Here is a 23,934-nt window from a genome sequence, read left to right as displayed (position 1 = left end):
GATCGATTCACTTTGTTCTGCAATGACCATGATTTAGTAGTTAACGTCGATAAGACGAAGTTCATGGTCTTTCATAAACACAAATTAGTGAAAGCTAGAGTGGAAATGAACAAGAACAAGTTCCTGAGGGCATTGCCTTCCTCAATCCTCTCCTCTGAGGCCCCTACTTTTAGATCTAGGATGCATTTCCTTTGAGGAGGGTGCAGGTTTAAGACCACTTGCCTATTGGCGAAGACTTTGGACAACCCCGGAGCTAGCACCTTATGCAAAAACTGTTCAGTCCATTAGGGAAGCAGATAAATCAAACAAAATGTCTTGGCTACAAAAGATTAAGGCATTGTTATCTGAAATGGGCCTCATTCACCTGTGGGAGGAACCAGAGGGGAATTCCTTTCCATCTAAAAGATCTTAAACCCTTATATAGGGACAAGGTTTATGTAAAGTCGTTGTCCTCGGTTACATTGTAGGAGAGTAGGGTCTGCTTTCCTATGGTCATCCCATTTTTTGCTTTTTGCTTCACTGGTTTTCGACTTAATGTGGCTGTGGGCCTGCTAATCAGACCCACAGCCCTGCTGCTCTCTCTCTAAATTCACACCATGTACTTTAGGTACATCACCAATTGGGATTTGGGTCACTCTTATGAGTCCCTGTACAGTGTACTATAGGTACCCAGGGCATAGGTGCACCCAGGGGCTGCAGCATATCTTTTGCCACCCCTGGCTGGCCATCCAAACTGACACAACTGGCTGATCACTCAGCGGGGGCAAGGTCGTGTAATCACCACTTGCTTAGATATAGTATTCCTATGTCTTACCTTATATCTGGACACATATACACCTATAAGTCACTCCTATGGCAGGCCTTATCAATCCTGAAGGCAGAGTGCTTGGTTTTATGTGAGATGGTGCTCTAGCATGAGCTGAGCCTGTCTGCAGCTTTCGGAACCATGTCCTTATAGCTGTTCTAGGATAATGCCATACCATATACTCTTAAGTGCATTATGAACCTCGCGGTTAAATGCTATCTTTCTTTTGGCTTTATCAAAACATGTCGTGTAAGGTGCCGTACGCTTTGGAATACTACCCCCTCGCCAGTCCTGGCGACGGGGGTAGCATTCCACTCTTCTAGAGGGAGAAGACATGTTACTTCCATTAATCCCGGTTAAAGTTAACCAGAGCCTCAGCATCACAAAATGGATGCTGCTGCCACAGACACAAGTCTGACCTCCTGCTGCTGGGAGTCCTTCCAGCGAGGGAGGCTTGGACAATAGGTTTCCTGTCACAGGGAGGTGCTAGCACCACCCCAGACAGGCTATAGTGTATTGGGGCAGGGAGGGCTGAATGAAATGAGACACACAAGGTGTCCCATGCATAGTCCAGTTCAAACCGGTGCTGGGGCACTCCAGCCCCAGCTCTGGCACGAAACTGGACAAAGGGAAAGGAGTGTAACCACCCCCTTCCTGGGTGCCACCCATAGAAGGGACCTAGCAGGTAATCCAGCCCCTAGATTTGGTATATAGGTAGTAGCTGTGTCCTTAGACTTTAGATATATCCTGACTGAAACTCTGATACGAAACTCTGGACCTTCGACATCCTACTCGATGTAGAAGACTGAAGAATCTCCCTTGTGGTCAAGGAGTGACCACCCTGTGCAAGCAGGCACCATCAAGCGCTCAACGGTTTGCTTTGTCGTTGCTCCCGCCGGAGCTCGAACACAGAGCCTGACAAGACCCGGACTTCCAGACATCCAACAGCCCGATCCACAGCCACAGCAAAGCTGAGACTCGTGGAGGCGACGAGAGATGTGGCACCGGCCATCTTGGAACGCCAGCTAATTGCTTTCCGTGCAACTTCTGAGGCACCCTCCAAGTTGTGCATTGGGGATTGACAAGCCCCAGCACCGAGCACCAACTGCACCGAAGATCACCTCTCCACACTCACCGAGTGCTGCGTGGGGCCCTCTTGCATTTTCCTGCTTGACGCATCTGTCCGGTCACTTGCCCGTTGGCTAGTGGCCTCTGTGACGACGAAACCAGAAATCTTCACCGCTAGTCTGGTTGCTCCAGACTGGCCCTTGCGTCCCTGTGAAGGAGAAGCCCCTCAGTCCTTGATGGCCTGAGTAAGACGCCATCTTCGATTCCTGCGTGGGTTGCATTTGCCAAGGCCTGTTGACTCCGAATCGAGATCCGACACCGCGAACAGCGAGAGCCTTCGTGGGACAGTACGTATCCAGCTCCTGGTCGTCGTCGACACCTCCTGGTCCACGTGGCTGCAGAGACAAGCTTCCCGACATCGCCTGGTTCCTTCCTGGTTCCTTCCTGGTCTCTGGCTAGTGACCCAGACTCTGTCCCCTCTGCTTTCAGGTACTCTTCATCCTCGATCCACCATTGGATCCAACCGGACTCTTCTCTCCTGGTCGCCTGCAGCATCTTTTCTCCAAGGCTCCATAGAACTCCAAGACGAAACCCGACACACTTTGACACCTATGCACCCGCTTCCTGTGGGTGAGGTAACGCGAGTACTGCGGTGCTCCTGTAAAGAGTAACTCTCCTAGTGTCCTAGTTTCAAGTGGTTAGCTTCTAGTCCAGTTGGAAGACTCCTAATTATTTAACTTTGTAACTTTACCACCCATTGACTTCTATGTGTGCACGCGTGCGCAATTAGACACTGCACACGCATCCCGTGGGCCTCCTGCTCCCTAACAACTGTTAGTCCAGCGTAGCCCCAGCGATTCCCAAGGCCCTAGGCCTTACCATTGTTCGTGACGTGGTTCTTATACCACTATTTTAGTATATGGTTTAGCGGGCCACCAGGGCCCATCCATATTTGTGCAACTTTTGTATGTTATATTAAGTAACTTGTTATGCGCTTGTGCTTCTGTTCTCATAAAGAGTACAGAGGATTGTTTTAGAAATAAATACATATATATTTTGAATATATAACCTGTGTGGTGTCCTTTCATTTGGTATTAAAGGGATTGCATATGGTAAAACAGCTGGCTTCACATGCCCTCTTGAGTTTAGCCTAAGACTGATTTTGTCCATGCTAACACTAGGATAGCTGGTCTATAAGGTTGACTTTACAACCATCACCATAAGGGTTGTTTGGACTGGTGCAAGGTGCTCACTAGAATAGTGAACATCATATACCAGGCCAACTTCTCACAAGCATAAGCTGGAGGCCTATTGGGACGTCATCACACGTCCTGATGATAGAAAACTCTTCCACCAATTTAGAGTGGGAACACTCCCCCTAAAATCGTTTACTAACAAGTGGCGGGATGACAAGGATATAAAATGTGACACTTGCTTAACTGAGCATGAGACTCTATCGCATGTCCTGTTTGTGTGCCCTGCATACAAGAGCCCTCGTCTGAAATGGCTCAAGCCGGTTTGCAAAGTTTGGTACTAGATCTTGTCAAACGGCCCTGCGTATTTTCAAAACTGAGACTTCCGAAGTCATAGTTTCTGACCTGGACTTAAGCCCTTAGAAGGAAAAACCTGCAAGGCATTATGTAATTTATCTGCTTATGCATTGGTGTACTGAAGTTTCCCCCACGCCATTGAGTCCAATATGGGAGACTGTAACCAAGCCCTGTGCAATTATGCATTAATAGCTTTTGACCCTGAATTCTCCCTTTTACACCTAATCATTGTTTTAAGAGTCTTGGGATTTTATATGACATGCTTTTTTTAACAAAATATTCTTGTGTTAAATTTTATGTAGCCCTGCGATTTGTCTGCCCGATATCTCCTCTGTCCATTTACCCCAGCTCCTCCACTACGTAGTTCCACCAATCCAGTCCTCCTTTCCCTCCCACCCTGAGCGCCGCCTCCCTATTGATGCCTCCATCTCCCTCCTCTGTCTCCCTAACAAATTGCCATCCATGTACCGGAAAATGTAACAATTGAAACCCCAACATAAAAACTAAAGCGACAACTGGTCCTAAGTTGTTTATATCAGGCATGGGGAAAAGCAACGTTATAGGCAAGTCGGTCAGAGACCCCTACTGAGGCATTTTAGTAGTCCCATTAGTTAGGCATTATCACAACATGTAAAATAGACATGAGTAGCACTGGTTTTGTTTCATGTGGACCTTAGAAACAAATCTCTATGCTCCCCCTTTATAATTTTAGAGAGAGGTTCCATCCCAATGTCTCTGTAAGACGCGTATTCATCGGAGAAGGGCAAACAATGCCACGTCTAGGAGAGGAGACCAGCTAAGAATCCTCGGCACTAGTGTCGGTCAACGCTTTCCCTGCTTCCGTTGATGTCTCTGAGAGAGCCATATATGCCCCCACTTTGGGATCTGTTGGAGATGCACTTCAAGGTTCCTGGGCCATCCTCTAGTTTCTGTGCTTTGGAGCATCATATCTCTAAGAGTGCCATGGCCTCTGCAAAATCTGTGGTATGATGGGATTTATTATATGGTTCAAAGGCAAGCCCAAAAGTATATGTCTAGCGATATTTGACATAGTCTCATCACAGCTTGTCTGTCACTGATCTGAACTGTTGGCGTCGGACTAGGGTTGCCGGAGCTACATTTTAATAAAGAGAGCAGGAGGCTTCATGAAATGCAATATTGTCTCTCTTTTTGGCTGCCTGCAGAATGACCTCTTTCACCTTGAAGGAATGGTGCTTTGCCATCACATCCACATGCATTTCCTCTCACCTGTTGTTGGGTTACCCACTTTGTGGACCCTCTTCCATTTGACTTTCATCGGGTTACCTCTGAGAAACTCTGCGAACAGGCCTATGACAAAGGCCTCCAAGTCGGGGCCCTCTGCACCCTCCTCCAGATCTCGAATCATTATATTGGCACATCTCGATCTGTTCCTGAGGTCTTCGTTCTTCACGAGAGGGACCTGCAGTTGTGCGCAGAGGGATTGGGTAAAGTCCTCTATGTTGTTGGTGCACTGTTTTCAGGTTAAGAGATTTGAATTCCAGGTCCAAGACAAGACTGTCCGCGGAATACACATTGTGCTGGAGGGAAGTAAGTTTACTGTTCAAGTCAACCTTAGGGTTTTCCAAGGAAGAGGCCAAGTCTGTTTTACGTTCCTCTTGGAGTTCGTTTTAAAACACTTGCTAGGAACAAGAGATCTTCTTTCGTGAGGGACATGGTGTCACTTGTGGCTGCTGTCAACAAGCTGTTAAGAGGGGGTGAAATATTTGGACACCCTGTTGAGCTGCTGTCTTTTCAGAGCCATAAAGATTGACAAAGTTGTTGGTTGCAGAGTCTGGTAATGAGTACAAGGATCAGGAGAGACCCCACTCTATATAGCTTAGGTCTGTGATAAATGTGTATGGAAGACTTGATGGGGGTATTTGCTCTTGTTTCTAGAGAACCCACTGTGTGCCTGTTCCATGCTGCAGGAGTAAGTCTGGGCTGTTAGGGTAAGAGCACCTCAGAAATATCAACTCAGAACCGCACAAAGCAGCTCTGGGTTGCATGTACACTTTGGTGGCCTCTGACCGCACCCGGGGACACTAGCAGAGCCAATGCAAGTGAACACTCTGAGCAGAACCTGTATGCCTCTGCCACCCCCAGTCAGGGTTAATGAGTGTCTGAAGCTCTTCCTGGGCGCTTTATGTTTCTTATGTAGAGGTGACCTAACAGGCGAGCACTAGTAGTGAGGAGGCCTCAGGGAATGCTTTGACGGTCTTGGGAAAGCCTCACCGGATCTGCCATTTTGGGGTAAGGCATCCAGTCAGTTGACTCTCTGGTGATGTAAGCTTCTGAACCCCGATTGTCATTGTACAAGTCCCCAAGAGCTTCCTAAATATAGCGGTGAATGGGTAGGATAGTTATGAGGGAGCCAAGGGTACCTCTTTTTATCACTTATGTCCCTTTGTGCCCTGGAATGGCGTCATCTTAAAGTCAGGTACACCGCTGATGCAGCTTCTGGTGCTCCTATCTTCCCGACCTGGTGCAGAGGTCCCGTTATGCAGCTAGTTCGTTCCCTCCCACAAGCTACACCACCTCGTTTAGACTGGTGGGGTGGCTCTCTGGCTTGGGAGCTGGGCCTTGGCCGGTCCCATTATGGGGACGTCACTTCCTGGGCCTCGTCTCACCTTCAGTAGCCCCCTCACCTTCGGTGTAGTACCTCACACCGCTACCACTCGGGTGAGGCAGACTCTTGCGTGGCAGAGAGCTTTACTCTTGTCTCAGCCCCGGAGGACTCCGTTAAGTTAGTCCGCCACCATCTTGTCCTCAGCCGCTCTCTCCAAATCCGCTCTCATCTGGCTGAAATATAAAGTCACCTTTGCTCATTAGTTTTTCCTCGATGGCTGTACATTCTTATGGTGCCTCTACGAGCCAAAGTGCTCCATTAGCAGATTTTTTGCTGAAACTTTCCTGAAGACGGTAGCAGAGTCTCCGTGGATCACGTCCACTTCCATCTTGGCTGGCTATGCCCGCATTAATATTTAAAAGGATGGTTTATGCCGGTCAAAAGTTTTTTTTTTTGACTGATCATTATTAAAACTGAGAACAAGTTATAGTGGTAAACTGCAGTCATGTTTTGCACTCTCACGATAGTGATGGTACAATGTGTACTGCAGTCCACTAGTGACATTCAATTTACAGGCCCTGGGTACACTTTGTACCATATACTAGGGACTTATGGGTAAGTTACGTATGACAATTAGGAATATAGCCATCTTAACATGTTTTAGGGGTCAGAGCACCTGCACTGGTGCCTGGTTAGCACAGAACTAAAAAACCAGCAGCATCAGTTAAAAAAAACTAAATATCGGAGATCACACAAACAGATCATTTTCTACAGTGTTCTTCTAGGCATATCTCGCCGCCTTCTTCTTTTCTCTTTGTGGCCCAGGAAGACTTGCTGTGGCCACATTTAGGCTTATCAGCTTTTTTTTACAGTTACCTGATCAGCAATCTGTTTAAATCGACTTTTGTGATACATTTTCTAAAATGACTGACCCACATGTTTCAGCTGATGCCCCAATGGGATCTGAACTTAGTTTTCACATTTCTGATATGCACATCATTTGAACCAATGCTCAGTTGGCCTCTACCTTTATTAAACTTGAAGACAGTAGTCTTCATAGCCAGGGCCAATGGAATTAAGCGATTGTGTGGGCGCTGAATTTTTCGCATAATCAAGGATTGGCATCATAATTCATCATCTGCTGCATAATCTGTAGCTATCAATAAAGAAAAATGTTTCTAGCTCAAACTGTTCAAAAGTTACTAAAAAAGCAGCAATATGTGTTGCCACATGGTGGAAGCCCCTTGGCAAAGATTGTCTGGTCACCTTTCTGTTGCTTATTGCTATATTTGGGCTTTCACTTGGTACTAATGAGGTGCAACCTATGCCCAGACAGTGTACAAAGGACAAACTAATGAAGTAATACCATCACAAAATATGCAGCATTGCGCCACATAATTTCCCTTTTCTTTCTGCATAATTTAGTCAACCCTGTCGCATAATTTGGCTCTCCCCTGTCCCATGATTCCAGTGGCCCTGTTCATAGCCATAACATCAGCTTTTTCCATAAGTGAGCTACAGGAAGCCTCCGTTCAGCAACAGTATACCTCCTTTTTCAGATAAACTGCTGCTACGAACCAAGGCAGCGTTCCTCTCGATAGTTGTCCCGTCTTTCCACATCAATCGGCTTGTGCTCTTTGCCCCTCCTTCTCCATCCAAGGAGGAAGAATGACCATCACTTAGACCTAAAGAGAGTCTGAGCTTCTACATTGATCACATCATGGATTATTGTTTTGCTGATCTGCTTTTTATTGGGCTCTCTGGGACTAAGCAGAGCAATTCAAAAACATATAATTTCCAGGTAGAGTGTCTGCTGAGATTGTTTCTTGGCCAATCCATGCCAGATTTTTATTCTAGAAACCTGCATTCTCCTTCCACCAGAGCAAAGGCTTGCCACCACTGTGCTGGCACATGGTTTGCCAGACTTGGACATCTTTCTGGATGTTACTTGACTGTCAATTCACATGTTCAGAAAGCAATACTTTTGTGATAGCCAGGTCCGGAGGAGGTGCATTTTTCTTATTCAGTCCTGCAGGATGTGTTTGTCTGAACCAAGCCACGAACTTGGGAAGTACTGCTTTATCTGTTCACATGGTGAGGAATCTGTCAATAGAAGTATCCATCAGAAGAACAAGTTACTTACCTTCGGTAATGCTCTTTCTGTGTAATACTCTGTGCAGCTGCAGATTCCTCCCCACCCATCCCACCTCGCTGTTCTCTAGAATAGACGCTTTTGGTCCAGGTTTTAAAAAGATTCCATTTAGAGATCTGCACACTGGCACAATTGATTATTGAAGGATCATCTTCTGACAGGACGGACAGATATTTGAAAGAAATGGATGGTGATGCGCAGAGGTGGCAGTTATGTTGTGACCCCAACGCCACTTCATGGGTGGGATGGACCTGATGTGGAGCAGCTCAACACCACCTAGCACGTGCAAGGAATTGCTGAGAAAAGTCTCTAGATCCAGTTTGGCTGCTGGAAATATTCACAAGTTGAGGAATTGGCGGTTTGATAAAGCATCCACCAGAAAAATCTTTACTGAAGGGAAGTAATGTGTTCATCTATACCATGCCTGGCCATAGGCAGTAATTAAGTAAATTCTCACCCCTCTTCTGCAGAACAGATAGGCACGCCTCTGTTAACCTCTATGCATTCGGGCAGTCTGTGCCAGTGCTTATTTTTGCCTTACTGTGCCAAAGAGTTCAATCCTACTGTTTGCTGCTGTAACTAAGCCTTTCCTAAGAAGCTTTTAGTGCCAGCCTTCAGAGACCTACACCTTCTTTATCACCTTCTACAGGCCCATTTCATTCACAACCAGCCTCGTAATGTCAATTGTCTAATGATTAAATGTACATTTTCCTGACATAACTTGAGCATCATTCTGCCAATCATTGACTTCAAATCACTGTACCATTATATAACTTTCCAATGATGTAGTAGATATAATTTAAAATAAACCTTAAATGAAAGTCTAAACTAAATGAAATTAAACTGAAAGTTTTGCATGTTCATTTTGAATTGCATATTCTATAGGAAATAAATTATTAATTGAATTGTGATTATTTCCTAGGTGATGCTCTGTGGAATGCAAGAAGTGGATTTAGCAGACTGGCAGAGAAACACGGTCTATCGTCATTATACAAGGAACAGCAAACAGATGATTTGGTTCTGGCAGGTGCAGTTTCAAACTTGTTATATATGAAAAAAACATTAAGGGACAAACTTGCAGTTAAAACAGATCAAGTTCTTTTTAGAATTACAACTTGACAAAAGCCACAACACTTGGGAATACTTATCTGAAAGTAACAGTTTTAGATTCCTCACCTTAGAATTACCCCCAAGCATCAGACTGCATTCGGAAAGTTTTTAGTCATCAGTACCCCTGCGCGTCGAAAGGTGCCATCGGTCATCTCCGCGTTCGTCTTGTTTACCGGCATGACATTGCAGTAGCTACTTAGACGCCGCCCTCGTGCACTGATGTCAGTTCTTTCTTTTTTCGCCGCCAGCAAGCGCAGAGCCAGAGAGAGAGGTACTCCAGTCACTTTTGACTGACTTTTTTGTGACTTTTATTGACTTCGTTTTTCAGTCTAACATCGACTCCTGGTGCACGAGGCATGTCCAGCTTCAAGTCCTGCGGTTCCTGTACCCGACTGATGCCGGTGATGGATCTGCACCACGTGTGCCTCTACTGTCTGGAGCACGACTGTGACCCCAAGTCGTGCGCTGACTGCCGAACCATGGCCCAGGAGTCTTTGCGGGAGCAGTCCCGAAAGCTACTCGAGGCCCGGCAGTCAGCTCCATGTCATTTGAGGTCCCGGTCGCCTGGAAGGTCGAGGGACCGATCGCTGAGCCATCACCCCTCTTCTTCTAAGTCTTCGCCCTCTGGGTCAGGTAAGTCGAAGCATAAGAAGAAGTCGAAGAAGCATCGTCGCTCTTCGACTTCCCGTCGGCCAATGCAACAAAGGGTGCGGGTGGTGCCCCTCCCGCGGCTCCGAATGCGGATCCTTCAGGGTTGACTCTGGCCTTCCCTCCCTTCCCGGGAGCGACCCCTGCCCAGCTTAGTCAGTTCTACAAAGCTATGCATGCCGTCTTTGGGCAGCCTGACTCTGCCGGTGCGCTTTTGGGCCCCACAGACTCGGCTGGGAGCCCTAGTCCATCGACGCCGACGGCTCCGGTCTCGGCACCGCAGGGCCCCCTTTGATCCAGGCCTGGATCCGGATCAGTGACGGTCGACCTTATTACACCTCCACAGGCACCATGTCCGACGCCGGCTGGACCTGTAGCCGGCGTGGACCCCTGCTTCCACCCCGATGTGGATACGGAGCCAGACCTGCGTGGACCGCCGCCAGATCTGGCGCCGATGGGTACTTTTGTGCCTGCATTCCACCCTGGCCTTTTTCAGCCAGGTTGGCAGTCAGAGGAGGGATAGGAAGACTGGGAGGTGTCTAGTGACTCTTTAACTGACCAGTTGCAGTACGACCAGGATTGGAGAGAGGAACTGGGGGACGCCTTTGGTTTGGACACCTCACCAGACCTTTTATGTTGTCTCCTCCTACCGTGGCTATGGCGGAGGGAGCGTCTTACACAGTGGTGTTGCTAAGGCTAGCCGAGGCCCTAAACCTCGAGCTACCTACTGTGGTAGTCAGGACTAACCTCCTGACAGAGGTGCTTCAGCCGGCAGCGAGCTCTTCAGAGCCCCTGCTGCCGTTTAATGAAGCCCTCACGGACATTCTTTAGGGCACCTGGTCCAGGCCCAACACAGGGGCTCCTGTGGATAGGATGGTTGCCCCACCCGAATGCCCGGCTCCGGGCGACCCCACTTTCCTCTCCCAACATCCCTCCACCAAGAGCTTGGTGGCCCAAACTTCAACGTCCCAAAGCGCATCCCCCAACACACCACTGGACAGGGAATCGAAGAAGCTGGATCAGCTTGGGAAGAAGTTGTTTTCTTCCTCCAGCTTAGGGCTGCGGTCAGTAAACACTGCATGCCTGTTGGGCCATTATTCCCACTCTGTGTGGGATACGGTGGCGCAAGTGCTTCCTCAGTGTCTGGAGGAGGCTCGGGCCATACTCTCCTGTGCTATTGCCGAGGAGAGAGATGCAGCAAAGTTTACCATCCGCTGTGGACTGGACACTGCTGACTCCCTGGGTAGGACCATTTCAACGTCGGTGGTGCTTCGCCGTCACGCCTGGTTGAGAACGACTGGCTTTTCTGGGGATGTCGAACACTATGATGGACATGCCCTTTGATGGCCGTCGCCTGTTCTGCGACAAGGCAGACAGTGTGCTAGAGCTCTTCAAGGACTCTCGGGCTACGGCTAAGTCCTTGGGCCTCCCCTCCATGAACCCTGCACGGTCTGCCTTTCGCCCCTTTCGTGGCAATGGAACGGGTGCCCCAACACTTTCATTTCATTGGAGAAGTGTGGCTCACTGGTTAGAGGAGGCAGACCCTGAAGCAGAGGTCAGACCCAGGACCAGGGTTCAATTCCTGACGCGGCAGGGTCCTGAGCCCAAATATCCACGGACTCGATAATTCTCGTTTCGGTGCCTACTCGAATCACGGGTTCACACTCTGCAGCTCTGGGCATTAGTCTGCTTAATCTCCACTAAGCCCCCCCGCGGCGGGATGCCTGGCTTTCACCTTGGGGAAGCCAGGACGGGTTCCCAAGGCAAGCGCCGAGATGCCTACGGGTAATCGAGCGCTATATAAGAACGCATAATAATAATAATAACATTTCGGAGCCACAGACCAGCGCAATCTGTTCAACCTTCGCGCGGCTGGGGATGCCAGAACCTCTGCAGCAGCCTCCAAACCCTCCTGGTCTGACCTTTTAGGCCTATCTAAGGGCAGTGGGTGGCAGGATCCACCATCACCTCTTCCACTGGAGCACCATCACTTCGGACAAGTGGGTTTTGCAGATAGTCCGAAGGGGCTACTACCTCCCCTTAGAGACTATCCCTCCAGCCATGCCAGCCCAGTACCATTGCATGTCGGGGGATCACGTGGCCCTTCTCCAACAGGAAGTTACGCCTCTCTTGGCCAAGGATGCCATCAAGCGCGTTCCTGCCCCAGAAGTAGGTTGTGGTTAGCATTCCCACTACTTTCTGGTGCCCAAGAAGGACAAGGGCCTGCGTTCTATCTTGGATCTCAGGAAAGTCAAAACGTTGACCCTGGCTCAGGTCTTGTCTGCCCTTGACCCTGGAGACTGGATGGTAGCGTTGGACTTGAAGGGCGCTTATTTTCCCATCCCCCATCCCCCTTCTGCCGGCTCACCGGCGTTATCTGCGGTTCACAATAGGCCATGAGTACTTTCAGTTTACCGTGCTCTCCTTTGACCTCACCAGCGCCCCTTTGGTGTTCACGAAAGTGATGGCGGTGGTCGCAGCTCATCTGCGCAGTTCAGGTGTTCCAGTCTTCCCCTATCTCGGCGACTGGTTGTTGAAGGCGGGCTCGCCCCAGGCAGAGGTTCCATCTCCAGACTACGGCCGACCTCCTGCATTCAATGGGGTTCTCCATCAATGTGCCGAAGTCACACCTGACCCCCTCTCAGAAGTTCCTCTTCATCGGAGTGGTTCTGGACACAACGCAGTGTTGGGTTTATCCTCCCGAAAAGCGAGTCCGGGATATTCCGGCTATGATTCTGATATTTCAGCCTCTATCCCCCTGTTTTCGGTCAGGATGATCCTTAGGTTGCTGGGCCTCATGGCATCCTGCATCCTGCATGTCGATCATGCCAGGTGGAATATGTAGGGTCTGCAATTGGACCTAAAGTTCAGAGGGTACTGCGCAACAATTGCAGTGGTGGCTCACAAACCAGGATTAGGTCAATGGCAGATCCCTCTCCCTTCCCCAACCTGAACACAGTGGTGACAGAAGCATCCTTTCTGGGATGGGGCGGCCACATGGGAGAGGCTGAGATCAGAGGTCTCTGGTTTCCGGCGGAGTCCGAGCTCCACATCAACCTTCTGGAGCTTTGGGCATTCCTTCCCTCTGTCCGGGAAAGAGTAGTGCAGGTGTTCAGGGACAACACCACCGCCATGTGGTACTGCAACAAACAAGGCGAGGTGGGGTCGTGGACCCTATGTCAAGAGGCTCCGCCTCTGGACATGGCTGGAACATCAGGGCATATCCCTGGTGGTTAAACACCTGGCAGGTTCACTGAACGCCAGGGCGGATGAGCTCAGCCGCATGTCAGGTGCATGATCGATCACGAATGGCGTCTTCACTCGGAGGTGGTGCAAGGTCTCTTTCAACAGTGTGGAGAGCCTTGGTTAGATACATTTGCCACCGAGGAGAACGCGCAATGTCAGCAATTCTGCGTGTTGGAATATCGAAAGCGGGACTCGCTAGTGGAGTTGCGGTCTTCTAAACGCCTTTCCGCCTATACCACTTCTGCCCAGAGTGCAGAAGAAGATCAAGCGCGACCGGGCCCAAGTCGATCTTGTGACTCCGGATTGGGCATGAAGAGTCTGGTATCCCGAGCTGATCAACATGGCCATCAATCCCCCGATCCAACTGCCTCTTCGGGAGGATCTTCTGTTGCAGCAGCAGGGGGGGCGGTCCTCCAACCGAACCTGTCCAGCCTCTACCTCCTTGCGTGGAGGTTGAGCGGCGGTAGTTGACGTCATTTGACTTGCCTCCCGAAGTCTGCGATGTAATCTTGGCAGTAATCACAAAAGGGGGCTAGAAGAGGTTTAAGGACCTGCAGGAGCCAACTCCCCACTCATTCACGCCACAAAAGAAGGTCGAGTTCTGAGAATGACATTGTCTGGATAAACTGCCAGAAAAGGAGGCTTGGAAGATAGAGCTTGTAGCTCACCCACCCTTCACGCAGAGGTGATGGCCACCAGAAAAACAGTGTTTGAGGCATATGAACTGCAGATTACACACTGTGCATAGATCGCCACCTAGTGTTGGGCCCGGATGTTTGCAGTTTGTTGTCCTGAAAAGTTCTTTGGAAGTTACGAGATAGATGACTCCTCCTTTGGACCACATTGCGCATGGGCATTGGCTCCATCCTCAGATTGTTTTTTTCCGCCATCAGGCTCGGATGTGTTTCCTGCGCTCCTGGTTGGAACCGAATTTCCTTTGGCGCGCAATCCTCACCCAGTTCGACGGTATTGTTTCAATCGCGCTCCACATTGACGTGATTCTTCACCACCTCGAAGTCTTCGATTCCGGTCATCGACGAAAGCCTTCGGGCCGACCTAGGCCTTACTCTCTGGCTCATGGAAAGGACGCCATTCAAGAAGTGTCCTCGATGTGGGTAGAAGTTTCCCCACACTGATCTACATGAGGTGTGCAACCTTTGCCTCTCACCGGAGCACGAGGCCAAAGACTGTTCTTTCCGCTCCAAGAAGACGATTCGGGACAGACTAGCTCGAAGATCAATGGCTCGCTCATCCGCTTCGATCCCCGAAGACATCTTTGAAGAGGGCGTCGACGTGCCAGAACACCAGCACGCCAAAGAAAGTGCCAGCTCCTATGATGCCGAAGACTCAGACGTCGAGGACATCACTCCAGCTCAACGGGTCGTAAGTAAGACCGTCGACCCCAACCCTTCCTCGACACCCTCAAAAAAGGCTACGGTCACACTCTCACCTTCGGACCCGGGTGCACACCAAGAGACTGCTTCCCATGCCCCGCCTTCGGGCCCGGCAAAGAAGCCTACTAAGCCTTCAGGCTTCTCGGACTCGAGTCAGTCTATTCCTGGTGTGATCCTATACCGACACCGAAGAAGAAGCCATCTCCTTCAACCACGCCGACCGCTGCTCCGACACCTAAGCACATGGCGCCGAAGACTGGCAGCGGCTCATCGATGCCAAAACAGCACTCTGAGCCGAGTAAAAAACCTCCTAAAGGCTCCGATTCACACACTTCGGAGCCGAACAAACACCCGTAACCGAAAAAACATGTTCCGGTAAAAGACATTCCAAAAGGTCAAAAAGACCCTAGACCAGCTACCGACTCGGTGCCGAAAAAACCTCCGAACCGAAAACTTCTACGCCGAAGGATCTGCCCTACACAGAAGAACTTTTTACACCAGATCCTAATAAAAAAACTCTTGTAAAGGATCCTAAGACTGGCAAACTAGCTCTTAGCTCCAAGAAGAGACCACTAGAGGCGCCGGCACCACCTCCTCCTCCAAAGAAAGGAGACATTGCAACCTCTCCATTAAGGGTCCCTTCTCCACCACCTCCCCATACTGTTCCTCCTCCTACACCTCCTCCAACACATCATTCGCCTACACCATCCACTAATCCAGATGATGATGTAGATTGACTTGCACACCGATACTGTGGAGGAAGATTTCCTATTAGACACTTGTGATAACACACAAAGGTCTACTGCCAACTTGCCAATGCTTAAAGGTGTCATTAAGCACACAACAGAGGTTTTTAAAGATCCTGTCAGGGCTCGGGTCCTCAACCCTCGCATTGAGAAAAAATATAAAGCTGCCCCTACAGATCCAGTTTACATTAAAAGTCCAGCACCACTAGATTCTTTAGTAGTGTCTAATGTACGTAAACATGCTAATTCACAAACATCAGGTGAGGCCTCACCACCAGATAAAGAATCTAAGCTCCTTGACGCCTCCAGTAAATGAACAGGGTCACAGGCAGCTAACATTTGGCGCATTGCCAATACCCAAGCGTTGTTGGCAAGATATGACAGGGCACATTATGATGAACTAGAGTCCATAATGCAGCATCTACCAGACAAATATAAAAATAGGGCCAATGAACTCATACAAGAAGGTAAAAATATTACTAATACTTACATTCGTTGTGCCTAAGATGCTGCGGATACTGCCTAAAGGGTAATTAATACCAGTACCCTTCTACGTAGGCATGCCTGGCTACGTATTTCAGACTTTAAACCTGAGGTACAAAATTCCATCCTTAATCAGCCATTTGATGAGACACATTTATTTGGCCCAAATGTTGATGTGTCTTTAGAAAAAATGAAAAAAAGACACCGACACAGCAAAATCTATGGGAGCCTTGCAGCAGCAAGCTCCCAGGCGTTCTTTTTGTCGCTCATCATATAGAGGCAACACAAGAGGCTACTCCTCCGAAAGTCCCTCCACTTCTCACAAGACCCCTAGCCAATCCACATTCACTAAGGGCTACCAAAGAGGGGGTTATAGAGGTAACAACAACAAAGGCAGGGGCAAAACCAACAACTCCCGCTCTGCATCCACCCCTACCCAATGACTTTCCTCCCCTTTCCCCCCAACGTTCCACTCCTGTGGGGGGAAGACTGCAACAATTCCTTCCTGCCTGGACCAACATCACATCAGACAGGTGGGTGCGACAAATTATTCAGTCAGGTTACTGTCTAGAAGTAACATCTACCCCACCAAACATACCACCCAAACAGCATCCAATGTCACAAGAACACCTATCACTGTTAAAGCAAGAAGTAATATCTCTGCTAAAAAAAAGTGCAATAGAACCAGTTCCTCTGCACCAACAAAACAAAAGGGTTTACTACCTATATTTTCTTATCCCAAAGAAGGACGGCTCTCTAAGGCCTATTCTGGACCTCAGACCGCTAAACATATACATACAGTCAGACCATTTTCACATGGTCACACTCCAACAAATCCTTCCTCTCCTGTTACAAAACGACTTCCTTGCTACTCTAGATCTCAAGGACGCATACTTCCAGATCTCCATTCACAAGGCTCACAGGAAGTATCTCAGATTTGTAATAGACGGGCAGCACTGTCAATTCAACGTACTCCCATTCGGAGTCACAACAGCACCAAGAGTATTCACCAAGTGCCTAGCAGTAGTGGCAGCACATTTACGAAGACAGCACATCCATGTCTTCCCGTACCTGGACGACTGGCTCATAAAAGCCAGCTCATACAACCATTGTGTAAAACACACTTGTGCACAATCCAACTGCTCCACAACTTGGGGTTCACAATAAACCACACCAAGTCTCATCTGCAACCATCCAAAGTATAACAGTACCTCGGTGCCACAATAAACGCCTCAACAGCGCTAGCTTATCCCACTCCTGTAAGGATAAGCCAGCATGCAAACTCTTCTCACAAAGTTTCAGCCACAACAATCCCTTCCAGCACGAGTATTCATGCAACTCATAGGGATGATGGCCTCTTGCATTTTCATAGTGCCCCATGCAAGACTTCAAATGCGTCCTCTACAAGAGTGCCTATCACGTCAATGGAACCAGGCTCAAGGTCAATTAACAGACCTAGTGTTGGTAGACGGTCGGACTCATCGCTCTCTGCAATGGTGGAACACCAAAAACCTTTCCAAGGGACGACCGTTCCTAGAGCCAGTTCCTCCGATAATCTTGACAGCGGACGCATCGCTCTCCGGCTGGGGGGCCCATCTACTGCAACACACCATGCAAGGCAGGTGGACACAGCAACAAACGTTACTCCACATCAATCATCTGGAGTTACTAGCTATATTCCTAGCACTAAAAGCTTTCCAAAAGCAAGTATCAAACAAAGCTGTGTCAGTCCGCACGGACAACATGACAGCCATGTATTACATACAGAAACAGGGCGGAACACACTCCTTGCAACTCTCTCAACTAGCACAGGACATATGGCGGTGGGCTATACCTCAAAACATATTCCTTCTAGCCCAGCATGTTCCAGGAGTACAAAATACCATAGCGGATCATTTAAGTCGTCAGACACAACAGACCCACGAGTGGGAACTTCATATGCAAGTTCTTCAACCATTCTTTCAGATGTGGGGACAACCTCTTTGCCACCCACGAAAACGCCAAATGCCCAAGCTTCGCCGCCAGATATCCACACCCACTGTCCAAAGGCAATGCGATATGGATGAACTGGTCAAACAACTTTGCGTACGCTTTTCCACCTCTACCACTCATGCCACTAGTAGTACGCAAACTACAGCAGCATTATCTGACCCTCATCCTAGTTGCTCCAACGTGGGCCAGATAGCCGTGGTACACCACACTGCTACAACTGTCTGTAGTACCGCACCAAAAATTATTCCGGTCTCCACACCTTTTAACACAGAACCGTGGAGAGATCAGGCACCCGGACCCAGCTCAGCTCAACCTTGCGATCTGGCTCCTGAAATCCTAGAATTTGGATATCTTAACCTTCCTCCAGACTGCATAAATGTCATAAAAGAAACTAGATGTCCAACCACTAGAGCATGTTATGCAGCTAAGTGGAAACACTTTGTAATATATTGTCACAACAACAATATTAATCCCCTAGACGTGTCTATTCAACACATCATAGGATACTTACTGCATCTCCAAAGATGTAACTTAGCCTACACGTCTATTAGACTGCATCTTGCTGCAATAGCAGCATATCTGCAAAACAGACAGCATCTATCTTTGTTCAGAGTGCCTGCTATTAAAGCCTTTATGGAAGGCCTATAGAGAATAATTTCTCCCAGAGTATTACCTTCACCTGTGTGGAATTGAAACATTGTTCTCACACGGCTAATGGGACCTCCCTTCGATCTCTTACACAAATGTGAACTACAATTTTTAACAATGAAGGTTGCGTTCCTAGTAGCTATTACTTCTCTGTGGAGAGTTAGTGAACTACAAGCACTAACCATTCAATAACCCTTCTTGCAAATGTATTATAATAAGGTCGTTCTACGTACTAATCCAAAATTCCTGCCCAAAGTCATTTCTCCCTTCTTTTTTTTTGAAAGTATATTTTTATTGCAGAAGTACGGACAAAACATCGAGAAAAATCAACCATCAGCACCACCTCCATACAAGGTACCACACTTTCCCTGGGTTGTACACAGCCCATCAGCCCACATCCCGGAGGCCGGGCGGCGTAGGTTTGATGTCCAACAAGGTCTCCTAGTATGTTACCGAGGGGTTTCTGGTCAACAACATAATTATGCGTCTGCATTTTGTATCCCCTCAACAACAACTTCCCCCTCCCCCTAGAGACCCCCTGGAGGGGCCGTGCCTACCGTGCAAGCAACATATGGGCCCACTGGATCAACAAAGCAGGGTCCCGCTGGTATAGCAGTAGGACGACTTACCCGGTTCCCACTCGTCGCTACCTACGTTTCAGCCCTAACAGGGTAGTCTACGAACTCCTCTATTCCCCCCCCTCCCCCTAACTGCTGCTGATGTGGGTGGTGATTGTGTGTGTTGGACAGAGTGGCGCGCCATCAATAATGGTTAAGTGTTCGTGCTTCTGGTCTCATGGAACTCAGTCTCCGAAAGTCTCTCCTCTACATCTGTCGTTAAAGAATCACTCAAGGCCTGCACAATCGTCTCCCAAGCCCTAGCTGCCTCCATGCTCCTCTCATTCCCCAATCTGGTGGCCTGCCGCCTCCTCAGTACACTCTCACATCTTGACCACTTCAGCAACTCATTCGTCCATCTCCCCACCACAGGGCCTTCCTTGGTTTTCCAGCGCCAGGTGATCTCCCTCTGGGCCAACATAAGCCCCAAATCAATGAATTTGCTCGTGACTTTCGTTTTCGCTGTGTGGGGAAACCATAGTAATAGGCATGCCGCCATGTCAAATTCCACTTCCCTATCCGTGACCGCGTTCAGAAGGGCGCCCACCTCGGGCCAATACGTACCCAGCTTTGGGCAGCCCCACATCATGTGGTCCAGTTCAACCTCCGGTGTCGAGCACCTCGGGCATGCCGCGTCTTGCACTTGAAAGTGCCGGCGGAGCTTACCCGGGGTCAGATAAGCTCTGTGCAAAAGGAAAAAATGTACCTGTTGGAACCTAGTATTCCTACTACCCTTCCATGTCCGTGCTATAACGTGGCCCCACTCTGCATCCGGAATAGTCTTGCCTATACTGTCCTCCCATCTGGCCTTCAGCGCCGCGAGCGGTTCTAGCCCGTCGTTCAACATCCGCGATTGGAGACAGGTCACCGCCTTGATCGTACCCGCGGCCATCATCACGTACTGACAGGCCATGGTCGTATCCGGCTCCATCATTCCCACCTTCCAGTGTTTCTGCATCGCAGCAGATATTGCCGCATGCAGGAGATAATCCCCATCCGGGAGGCCAAATTGCTCCTGTAGCACCGCAAACGGGGCCATCACTCCCTCCGCAAACAGATCACCCACAACATGTAGTCCCAACTCTTCCCATTCCGCCAGCGGAGACCAATCTCCTCCGTGCGGCAGCGTCGTCAGCATTCCGAGAGGGATCTCCGGGGCATACGGTCGCACTGCCCGTGCCCGCCTCAGGCTCCTATTCCAGCATAGCCGGAGGGCTTTTTCCTCTAAGGTGAGCTCACTCAATGCCAATCTCTGTTGCATAACAATATAGGAGAGGACGTGCCTCTGGATACCCATCCCTCGGATCCGATCAGGGCCCCTGAATTCCCTGGCAACATTCTGCGTCAGAACCTGGAGCTGGGCTGCTAGGTAGTATAGTTCGAAATCAGGCACTGCCATCCCCCCCTCAAGTTTGGGTCTAATCATGGTGTGCAACGCCACCCTACGTCTGCCATGCCCCCAGAGGAACCCGATAATCATCGACCTCAGGTCCCGAAATATCCGCTGCGGGATCCAGATAGGCAGGGTTCTAAAGTAATATAGCAGTCGAGGGAGTGCCACCATTTTTAACAATGCCACTCTACCCTGCACCGACAAAGGGAGGGTGGCCCAGAAGGACATGCAGCCACGTAATCCCCTGATACACCGCCCTATATTGCCCTCCAGTAGGCTCGCCGCATCATGATAGATCCGGACTCCCAGGTATGTAAAGCATCTGTCCGCCCAGATCACGTCCACTGCAAGAGGAGGGCGCTGGATATCTGCTCGCAGCGGGAAAACACAAGTCTTAGCCCAGTTCACCTGAAGTCCCGACAATTCGCCGAAGGAGGAGAGCAGCCCCATGGCCCCACTTAAAGCCTCCGCCGTGTCCTCCAAATATAGCAACAGGTCGTCGGCATACAACCATATGTAATGAGTACTCTCGCCGCAGCGGACTCCCATAAAGGAATCCCCCATCCTGGCCTGTGCCGCTAGTGGTTCCATCGCGAGAGCGAACAGAAGGGGAGAAAGCGAGCACCCCTGCCTAGTCCCTCTGCGCACTGGATAAGCGGATGATATGAGTGACCCCACTCGCACTCTAGCGGTGGCCGAGGAATAGAGAACCTTCGTCCAGCGCGCAAACCCCTCACCGAGTCCGAACCTCTCCAGTACCCCGTCCAGGTAACACCATTCAAGGCTGTCAAAAGCCTTCTCAATATCCACCGACAAAACAGCCCCGACGCACCGTCCGAGCCCAAGGCAACCTGCAGTATACGGATCAGCCTACGTGTGTTAATGGCCGTGTTTCTAGTAGGAATGAACCCCGCTTGGTCATCGTGTACCAACATGGTCATGTGAGGGAGCAGTCTGGTGGCCAAAATACGGCTCAAGATCTTGTAGTCCACCGTCAGCATGGAGAGGGGTCTGTACGATGACACCTCCATCGCATCCCTACCCGGCTTCAGAAGCGGAACCACCAGCGCCTCCCTCATGGAGACGGGGAGGTGCCCCAGAGTCATCGCTTCCGAATACACTGCCAGTAATGTGGGCGCCAGTACATCAACGTACTTCGCGTAAAACTCAATTGGAAGGCCATCCACCCCCGGCGTCTTGTTCCTGGCCATCCGCTTAATAGCCCCTCGGATCTCCATTAAAGAGATCGGGCCGCCCAAATCCTTTGCTTTCCCCTCGTCTAATACCGGAAGCTGTATCGTGCGTAAATAGTCACTTACGTCCGAAGGCCCCGCCTCCAACTGAGTATCATAAAGGCCCGTATAATACGACTGAAAGCGCTCCAAAATGGCCGTTGGAGAATGGACCACCTCCCCAGTGTCGGTTCTAATACACATAATCGGGCCACTCTTCGGTGCCGGGTCAGCAAGCCTCGCCAGCAATGTGCCCACCTTATCCCTCTCCGCATGGACTTTTGTGAGGTATAGCTTATAGTCATAGCATCGCAGTCTCTCCGTTTCTCTCGCCACCACTTCCTTCGCTTCCATCAGTCGTCCCTGCAGATCCGGCCGTTCAGGCCTACTTCGCTCAATCTCTCTCAGCACACATTCCGCCTTCTCTAGGTCCGCCAGGACGGTCGTCCGTACATTCGAGAAGCTACCCATGCACACACCACGCACCACCACCTTCATTGCGTCCCACTCTATCGATCTCGTGGCGGTTGAACCCTCATTCTCATTGAAATAAAGCGTTATACCCTGGCTAACCCTGTCACTAAACACCAAGTCCTCTAGAGTGTCCGGCCGCAGCCTCCATGTCGGGATCGCAGATCTCGCCCTCTGCCATCTAACCGCCATCAGCAAGGGATTATGGTCCGAAATGGTTCTAGCAAGGTATTCAGTGTGTGTCACCATGGCTGCTATGGGGGCGCTACACAGTATGGAATCTATTCTGACATGTAGAGCGTGCAGTGTCGAGTGGAAGGAGTAATCCCTAACCGTAGGATGTTGCGCCCTCCACACATCCAGCAGACCCCATCGTTCCTGCCAGTCCCTCCTACGCTCCGACAGCTTACGCACCGGGGAGTCAGCCAATGGCGGGTGTGACCTATCCCACACTATATCGGTGATCGAATTAAAGTCTCCACCTAGGATAATGGGGCCCGCCAGAAAGTGGGCCAGTGAGCCCGAGAGAACATCAAAATATCGGGCCTGATCAACATTGGGGGCATAAACATTACATAATACCACCTCAGAACCATGCAGCCTCCCCTCCACCGCCACAAACCGACCTCCAGGATCCACCATCTGCCCCGTGACCTGGAATGGGACCCCCGCCCTGATCCATATCAGCACCCCCCTCGCAAACGCCGAATAAGAGGTTCCAAACACCTGGCCACGCCACCTTTTCTGCAATGCATCACACTCCAGTTTGGTCAAATGAGTTTCCTGCAACATGGCAATTTGAACCCCCCTCCTCACCAGATAGGCATGCACTTTGTATCTCTTCGACATAGTTCTGAGTCCACGAACATTCCATATGAGGCACTTTACATCAGGTAATGACCCCATCGCTGCCGTCTCTCCTCCACCTCAGCAGTGTTAACCTACCCACCCCATCGTTGCAGCTATATCCACCCCCCCGAACACCCCAACAAACTTCCCCAACCCCACTCCCCAGGACAGGACCTAACAGCATTGCTTTAGCCTCCATCCAAACCCGTAACATCACACACATTCTACTATCCTGTGGCAGTCACCACAGGGGGCCTTAAGGGCTATAGGGGGTGCTTCGGTACCAACCCGCGGCGGGTCAACCCTCACCCCAAGCCCACGATCCCTTGTGAAAGTTACAACAGAGTACCTGCTAAACGCCAACCATCAGGATAAATGTCCACCAGTGGAGAACCATCATCATGCCCCCACATTATCCATTAAACAGTCCATCTGCTGTTTGTGGCGTGACCGTCGGTCCTGCAGAGCTGTCCGCTTCAGAAAGTTCTCCTCCTGATTTGCGCCCTCCGATTCAGAGTCCTCCTCCTGCTCCCCACGCTGCGAACCCGTGATGGACGCCGTGGCAGCCAGCGCTCCCTTCCTCTCCGCCGCCATCAGGTCTTCCCTCATCGCCTGCTTGAGCCTGTCGCGTTTGCGGATCCGCTGAGATTTTCGGATCTGAACCGGTCTCTTTTTCTTTGTCCCACCCTTGTGCTGACGATCAGTTCCCGCTCTGTACAATTCTAGCCATGACCAGGCCTCATCAGGGGTTTGGAAAAATTGGGTTGTACCGTCCAGGATCACTCTCAGCCTGGCTGGAAAGAGGAGCGAGTATTGAATACTCTCCTCCCTCAGCTCCTTCTTGACGGCAAGGAACGTTGCTCTGCTCCTCTGAACTTCCTGGGTGTAGTCCGGGAAGATTGTGACCTGGCTATTGTCCACCTGGAAGGGTCCCGCGGACCTC

General features: G+C 50.0%; 1 protein-coding gene across 2 annotated transcripts in view; it reads left to right on the top strand.

The window, feature by feature from the left end:
- WWP1 (WW domain containing E3 ubiquitin protein ligase 1) overlaps positions 1 to 23,934 on the top strand; it is a 1,173,512-nt gene that overhangs the window by 976,409 nt on the left and 173,169 nt on the right. For both annotated transcript variants that reach the window (XM_078687073.1, XM_078687072.1), the window contains exon 21: positions 9,085 to 9,189. In XM_078687073.1, the coding sequence (XP_078543199.1) occupies positions 9,085 to 9,189 (105 nt within the window). The remainder of the gene's footprint in view (positions 1 to 9,084; positions 9,190 to 23,934) is intronic.

The sequence above is a fragment of the Lissotriton helveticus genome, chromosome 4_1 (genome assembly GCF_964261635.1).
Source record: "Lissotriton helveticus chromosome 4_1, aLisHel1.1, whole genome shotgun sequence".
Classification (NCBI taxonomy): domain Eukaryota; kingdom Metazoa; phylum Chordata; class Amphibia; order Caudata; family Salamandridae; genus Lissotriton; species Lissotriton helveticus.
This window is presented reverse-complemented; position numbering and strand designations above follow the sequence as displayed.